Source organism: Pseudonaja textilis, chromosome 12 (genome assembly GCF_049901715.1).
Source record: "Pseudonaja textilis isolate UNSWEBS1 chromosome 12, rPseTex1.2, whole genome shotgun sequence".
Classification (NCBI taxonomy): Eukaryota; Metazoa; Chordata; class Lepidosauria; order Squamata; family Elapidae; genus Pseudonaja; species Pseudonaja textilis.
The window spans coordinates 2,400,653-2,408,836 of record NC_142001.1 but is presented as its reverse complement, the minus strand read 5'-3'; the positions used below and the strand labels follow the sequence as shown (position 1 = coordinate 2,408,836).

The 8,184-nt window shown below is 41.6% G+C and overlaps 1 protein-coding gene across 2 annotated transcripts in view; it reads right to left on the bottom strand.

The window, feature by feature from the left end:
• Positions 1-2,347: 2,347 nt before the first annotated feature.
• Positions 2,348-8,184, bottom strand: part of LOC113437917 (vascular endothelial growth factor receptor kdr-like) — a 183,757-nt gene continuing 177,920 nt past the window's right edge. For both annotated transcript variants that reach the window (XM_026703127.2, XM_026703128.2), the window contains exon 30: positions 2,348-7,335. In XM_026703127.2, the coding sequence (XP_026558912.1) occupies positions 7,137-7,335 (199 nt within the window). In that variant the 3' untranslated portion in view covers positions 2,348-7,136. The remainder of the gene's footprint in view (positions 7,336-8,184) is intronic.

Below are 8,184 nucleotides of genomic sequence, written 5' to 3'. Positions count from 1 at the left end.
CATGTTTAAAAAAACCCAACCCATTTGAATTCAATACATTGCAAAAACTAGAAACTCTGCTTATAGAGGTCATCTAGCGTGCTAGTTTTTGCTAGATTCCTGACTGATTCTAGATGTCTGAGTTATCCCATAGCATTTTTCTGAATGTTCCTTTTTAATAAGCTGTGGGAATCTTCTAATTTCCTTCAGCTTTTGAGTGAATCCTGAAGGGGAAGCCAAACAGAGGCCTGCCATCGAATGCCACCATCCTTGCTTTCTCCTCCTCCTCCTCCTCTCACATTTACTCCCTTTGCCTCACACCAGGCTTCATTGTTGGTTGCACTATTGCAAAGATAATTTGTGACACCCTTGCTTGGGGCATCAACAGCACAGGACAAAGTTGGCAAGTAAACAGAGGAAAAGGTCAAAATTCTTTTCAGGGAGGCGGGGTGGAAGGCAGGGGACAATTTAGAAGTGTGTGTTTTATGAAGAGGCAAATTAACCTTTTGGGACTCTGGAAATTTATTCTGACAAAAGTTTTGCTTCGGGATAGAGGTTGCAGCCTAGAGAATAGAATGGGAGAAGACAGTTTTTCTGGCTCTGACCGGCCCCTGAAGAAGGCTGCCCTAGTTGCATTGGGGTCTTGGAGATGTCAAAGTCAGTTGGCTGTAGATGGGGATTTTTGAGTTCCAATGTCCAAGGCAAATTCAAGTCGATAATAGTTTTTCTTCAGGTATCGCCAGCTGCTCTTTCCTTGGAATAATGTCCCAAGGTGCCACTTAAAAGCAAAGGCAGCTGTCCAATGGGCCTCATTGTAGAACTACAACATTGTGTTTGCAACAATTCAGGTGAATTTGCTGAACAGCAGCAAATTGTTAGGTTTGTGTATTTTAACAGAATAACAGAATTGGAAGTGTCCTTAGATATCTTCTAGCCCAAGCCCTTGCTCAGGCACGAAATGCTACACCATTTTCAGACAAATGGCTGTTCAATCTCTTCTTAAAGACCTCCCGTAATAGAGCATCCACAACTTCTGGAAGCAAATCATTCCACTGATCAATTGTTCTGTCAAGAAATTTCTCTAGTTCTATGTTGGTTCTCTTCTTACCTGTTTATTTATGAAGAAAATTTATATGGCCTCCATAAAACTCACTCACAGTGATCCAGATAGCTTACAAAAGTCAGGCTATAAACTAAAGCCACGTTGGGACGTAAAGCCCAGTGAAGCTCAAGACCTGCATAGTTCTATGACTGCCCATGACTGTACTGGATTTGTCCATCCAGGAAACTAATAAAACCTGGAAAAGATCCTTCCACCAATAAATGGCAACTTAAGGAAGAGTAGACTCAGTTCATCTTGTTGATAGAATAACAGAGGTGGCACGAGGTGGCTTGCCCTTGTCCCCTTTTTTGACTTGAGAGAGAGTGACAGGCCCAAAGTCATGATATTGTTCCAATATTGGATAGCTTCCATTTGCAGCAGCTTAGTCCCAGATACCCCCTCCTTACCAGATATTTAGATGATTGTGAAATATTTATCTTCAGAAAGACATCTTGGGATGAATAAGAACCTAGTGAGAACCAGTTTGGTGTATGCACTAAGTTGGGAAATGAGATTTTGAGTTGTTGTCCTTCTCTACACACAAAACCAACTGAATGACTTTGGGCCTCTCACTCTCTCAACTTAAGGAAGAGGGCAAGGGCAAGTCACCTTTTAAAAAAAAGTTTCCAAGGAAATTGCAGGATTTGTCCGGGCAGTTGCTAGAAGTCAAATCCAACTTGATATAAACAAACAAAAAAACAGGTTTCCCTGAATGATGGCAGATCAGATTGATTGATTATTTGATGGAATATAGTTTTCTTGTATATTTATGTAACAACTGCAATAGTATTCCGCCAGTAGATGGCATTGTTTACCAGTTTAGGTCTATGGTGTATACTGTTCTTTTGTTCTAAGAAAAGTTTCCTGTTACAGTTAAGCAGAAAAGCACATGGTAACTGTACTTTTTGGTTGATCTATACCACGGTGCTATATATAAACAGAATTTCTAACATTGTTATTAATCAGTGTTTACTTTTCATTGTATTATATTAATACTCAGTCTTCAGAAATGGAGAACCATAAAAATAGCAGCAATAAATAACGAGCTGGAGAAAGCAGCACTTGCATTTTATTATAGGTGGGTTTAGTAGGTTGGGTTGAACCCAGCCTTAATGGGATTTATTGAGTACTTCATGGGTCTCTTAACTGAAAAATGCTTTGGATGTCCAGAAAAATGAGTTCCAAGTCAGAGTTGCAGAAATTAATCCAGGACATCTCACGTCAACATTTGAATAGCAGGACAAAGAACACAAAGCAGGCTTAGGCTATATAAATATAGAGTCCTTTTAATTTATACTTGGTTAATAATTACAATACATTTTTGACTACAGGAATAGAGCAGGTTCTTTTCAGTGCATACATTCTTCAGAAAGACAGGACTGGTTTTGGCAGAAGTTCTATGGAATTTGGAGAAGAGGATTTTTGCCTAGTTCGTGTTTTTCCCCCCAAATTTTCAGGCTTTTTGGTTAGTGTTTCCGATTGCAACACTTGTCAAGCTGATTTTTCAAGGGCATCTGGGGTGGGGAGGCCCCAAAGGTAGATATAATGGCTGTGACATTGCTATCAAAGACCCACATTCAACCATTGTGAGAGCCGATCGTTAAATTTTCTGGAACGTTGCAAGTCAGTTGGGAGCATAGCCCCGTGTGCCAATTGGCTGTTCAGCCCTTACAGGTAGTCCTCAGCTTACAACTCTCCATTTAGTGACCTTTTGAAGTTATGATGGCACTGCAAAAAGTGACTTACGATTGGTCCTCGCACTTACGACAGTCACAGCATCCTCACAGTCATTTGATCAAAATGTGGACTCTTGGCAGCTGGGACGTATTTATGATGACTACCACATCTGATTTGTCATTTGCACCCTTCTTAGCTGGCTTCTGTCAAGCAGAGTCAATGGGGGAAGCTGGATTCGCTTAATGACTGACACATGCAGTGACTATCAGCCTCAATTGCAGTGATTCACTTAGCAACCTTAGCAAAAAAAGGTGCTAAAACTGGGTGTGACTCACTTAACAGCTGCCTTGCTTAGCAATGAAAATTCTGGTTCCAATTGTGGTCATAACTTGAGGACTATCTGCATAGCAGCGGCAATAGCTGCTTGTTAAGCATTTCCTAGCCTACTAATGGCCCCACATCTTTTTTATGTGCAACATGGGCCTGATAGCTGTGCAAAAAGACCCAGGCTTCAGTTACACAGGCCTGGCTGCCCTCCTTATGCCCTCCCACTGCCTGCGGGCACTCCTGCCAGGGGAGCCAATTCTGTGACTTGTAATTCAACCATATTATAGGAGGGCACCAGCTTGGGGAAGGCTTGAGGAAAGCTGGTCCAGTATATAAAGAAATAACAGCATGAATAAGACAGTAATAACACAAGTTGAATTAATTATCCAGAGTCGTTTTTTAGGAATGCTTTGAAACAAACATAGAGCTGCCTAATCAATTCTGAATATATTTAAACAAAGTTTGCAAAGGCCAGCAGCTGAATGCCTTCTGAAGTCATAAAGAAATCCCTGAGTTGTATTTAATAACATCAAAATATACCTCTTTGGGCATTTGGTTCTGTTTTTTAGACCACAGAAGTATCTTTTGTCCTTCAGTCTGATTCCCAACTTGATTCATGTGAGCCTTTTCACTGTTTTTAGAAAGTGCAGTAACATTCAAACCTGAATTTTGACCATAAAAATCGAAATGCCCAAAAACTTAGGGAGGAGGGGGATGATGGTAAATGTCCTTTTTGTGTAACACCCAGATGGGTGACACTTCTGAAATGGTCCCTGGCCTGCAAATAGAGGTGAGAGGTTCTGAAAAAAAGGTATTTGGGTCGGAATTTCCTGCTCTTTTATAGTTAAAAAAGGGATATACATAGTTAAATAAATGCAATGCATATTTATACTGACTTGGTTCTACCTAATAAACACTATGAACATAGGTTAAAATCCAGCCAAAATTGAGCAGTTTAGCAATCTTTTGTGGGAAGGAGTGACAAAAATTTGCATCTGTTCCAGTGGCAGTCAAAGGACTTGGTTAATGTAATTCCATATGAGCTTACTCAGAAGTAAGCACCAAGGAACACAAAGCAATTGGTTTCCTTTTCAATTTGCACAGGATTGCAGTCCAAAGGGCTTGATTTTGGCTGGGTTTTATTACATCTAGAAATATTTCAACATTATTAGAAAAATACTGTAATTAAATTAAGGGGGCAGGAGAAAGATGAAAAAGAAATGTGAGGATAAAGAATATTAGTAAATAAAATATGAGGATTACAGATCCAATTCTGCTGATTAAAAATAAAATAAAATTAGACATATCTATGCAATTGAAAAATCACACCCATGCAAAGATGCTTGGCAGACAGTCTGAATGGGCCTTTGGTCTTTGGAAAAGGCAGAGAACGTCCCTTTCCCCCAAAAGTCCAGCTCAGAAAAAGCTTATTGAGTTATCTCTGAGCTTTAGATTCAGTGCTTAGAGGTCAGCAAATGCCACCTGCCAACACAAGGATTCTGCTACTGCCCATGGGAATATTTAATATGGGCATCTTTGGTATAGAGAATGAAGTGCAACGAGTAATGGGGGATGTTAGGAAGGAAGGGAGTGAAGGAGGAAGGGAGGAAGGAACAGAGGGGGGAGGAAGGAAGGGAGGGAGGGAGGGAGGAAAAGAAAGAATAGGATGGAAGGAGAAGGAAGAAGAAACAGATGAGGCAAAAGGAAGGAAGAAAGGAAGGAAGGAAGGAAGGAAGGAAGGAAGGAAGGAAGGAAGGAAGGAAGAAAGGAGAAGAAAAAAAGGGACAAAGTAAAAGGAAGGAAAGAAGAGAGGAAGAGGGGAGGAAGGGAGGAAGAAAGGAAAAGAAAGAATAGGATGGAAAGAGAAGAAGAAAGAAACAGATGAAGCAAAAGGAAGGAAGCAAAGAAGGAAGGAGAAGGAAGGAGAATAAAGAAAGGGATGAAGAGGAAGGAAGGAAGGAAGGAAGGAAGGAAGGAAGGAAGGAAGGAAGGAAGGAAGGAAGGAAGGAAAGCCTCTAGGGTTCATGTTTGGGATGACATTAAGTGCCACTGATCTTAACAGATGGAGAAATCACTGAGACTGCCGATGCAAAAGTGCAGCCTAGTCTTCAGCTGCCCATCAGCATCCATTTTGCATTGGGAGGGGTTAAGAAGCCCTTCTCCCCCCTCAAGAGCCTTGGAACCACATTCCAAAGTGACCTCACTCTGATCCTGCCGACTTTGGAAATGTGACCCTTGACATGAAGTTTGAAACCTCTTTTGGCTCTCAAGCTGATTGATCCAAGGAGCAGACTCCTGGCTGAGAAAATGCAGCCATGGCAAGAGTTAGGCATTTCCCCAAGCCACAGTGTGCTTTGGTTTCACCTACGTGTGTGTTGTGATTCCGGTTAAAAGATCCGGGGAGTCACCCGTGTGTGGTTGCGATGCCAATGACTGCCTTCCCCCAAATTTGGAAATGATAAAAAGTGGCTTTCTTTTTTTTAGGATATGACAAATGAAGCAGCAGCTTCACAACCATTTGGTGTCCTTCTGTTTCTTTAAAAGGTCTGATTTTCCAAAATCACCAAAAGAAGCTTTTCAAAGCTACATTGACTGGGGAATTCTGGGACATGAAGTTTACACATCTTAAAGTGGTTCAGGTTGAGAAACACCATTTTAGATCTTTTTAATTTTAAAGCTATGTTTGTTTTTAAAAAGGCACTTGACATATTTGGCTGGCAGCAGTATTTCCCTGTCTTTTTGGTTATATGACTATTGCTTCTACAGTCAACGTTTTTAAGGCACACTCCAGCCACACTTTCTTTGGTCCTAGTAACTTACTCAAAGACTTAGCATATACAAGCAAAACTTTCCCGCGCTTACTTCAGTTCCTGTGCCAGAGAATAAGGCACAGAATCAAGGGTCTGGGAGGAGTTGGAGAGTGATTTAAAAAAAGCTCCAGAAGGTGATCATGTCTACCTGAGCAAAGATGGATCACCTTGATTTTCTTGAATATCATTCTGTCCCCAACAGCTCTGCATAGGATCCAAATTAATTTTCACCCAGGTGAACTTGGAACATCTCAGAAGATGTGAGATGTAGGTTGTACTGTCCTTTTCCCACTGATCCTGTGACTAAATTATCGGCAAATTAAGTGCTTTTCAAAACAAGCCTTTTCCCCCCTCTATTGCTTCTTACAACAGAGAGAGGGAAACAGGCATGCTTAACTGATGCTCGCTGCACTTCCGAAGGGTTTGTCTTGCAATCCATTAAGCAGAAAACATTTCTAGCTTAAGCATAGCAGCTTTAAGGTCTACAGAACAAGCAAGTCTTACACCTCTTTTAAGAAGCTTCTATATTCACAGTTTCACGGGTCTGACTTTCCTGGCCCATTAAAACACCTGAGGCTTTTTTCTCTCCTGTGCTGTATTTTTTTCATTATTATTGCATTTAGTTGTTTACACTGTTGTACAACAAGCAAAATTATCTACAGAGAATTTTTCTCAGCCTTGTTCTGCAAGTTGGTTGTGGCTAAATACAACACGCAGTTTGACGGGGTGTCTCTGTAGGTGTGTTCTGGCAGATTGCTTTTAGGTTCTACAATAAATTTGAGTTTCAGGCTAGGTTTTGATCTCTATGCACAAAATATTGAGGATCATTATCCCTGGATAACAACCTCGGTATTAAGAATGGAATTTCCCTAGCAACTTTTAAAAGGGACAAAACTGGAAAATTGGTGTGCAGTTCAGAGTGTTAGAGAGCAAACCCCACCGAATAAAAGATAGACTGCAACAACCACAGCATTCAAAACATAATTTCATGGGGAAGGTTAGGAAATAAAAGCCAGAGAGCTTGAAAGACACAGCCTTCAGAGAATTGCTCTTAAAAGAATTCCCACTTGCACTTGCACACTGGGGCTCATGTACATTTGACTTCAAGGGCGAATAAGCCACGGTCTGGCTTCTCTACTTAGGACAGGATTTCTGTTAAGCAAGAAGAAAACCAGTAAGCTGGCTTAGAACACTGCATGGTCAGAGATGCAAAACCTGCCGGTCCCCCCAGGGCTGGTTGGCTACACTGGAGGAGCTGAGTACTGGATCACAGAGTTATAATCAGGAGGTGGGCTGTGGCATTCCAGGCTGGCATCCATTGGCAGAAGAATGGAGTCTTCCATCAGGTCATCCTCCACCGGAACGGTTGGACGGTACTTCACGGATTCTCGCTCGTGCTCGTTGAACACGGATTCCTTGCTTTTGTTGATTGCTTTCCTCCTGTGAGAAGATCCAGAAGAAAGTCATTAAAATTGGATTTCAACCCCACAGTAAATCACAATGCGGTTTGCTGGAGGTTGGCTGAATGGGTCGTGTGAATCTAGTCACTGAAGTTCATAAATCATGGTTTATATAGCAGGGCTGTCCAGAACCGAGTTTCTCAATCTTGGCAAACTGAAGATGGGATGGACTTCGATTCCTAGAATTCCCCAGCCAGCCAAGGCTGGAAAGCCCTGGTTTATGGGGGTCAGTGTTATGTAAACCCAACTAACATTGAATCACTCAGTCAACTGGAGCCTATTAGTGCAAAGTGCAAACGCAGGGACAACAAGCAACAAGTGTAGCTGTCTATAGCCGTGGACGGATCACATGCCTTTATATGCCTTTCTAAGGGGGCTTGAGTGTGTGTACACACACTCACCATCCTCCGTTTTACCACCTTGAACCTAGACATGACAGCTCCTGTCAGTTCATGTTTAAAGAGAACCTTTTAAACAAAGGCATTGACTATTTACTCTCCAGTCAAAGGGATGACAAGCTTGATCAAAAGCAAGTCCTGTGATTGACCACCCCCGGCAGACATGAAATGCAATTAGTTCCTAAAAAATATTCCTTTCTCCAGAGATGCATCCTCTGAAATTAAAACCCTCCAGCAACTCTTTAACTTTCTGTATTTGCTGACATTTCATTCCGTTCTCGCCTTTCTGAGCAGTTGACCCAACATTGTATCTCTCAGCGTTCTTTCCGTGGCAACAAGTCTTTTCTTCTGCAGTTCTCGAGCTCTTCGGATTCAGAGCCTTAAATGGCTGGTTTCTGTGTGCAAGAATCACAATCATTCCAACACATCTG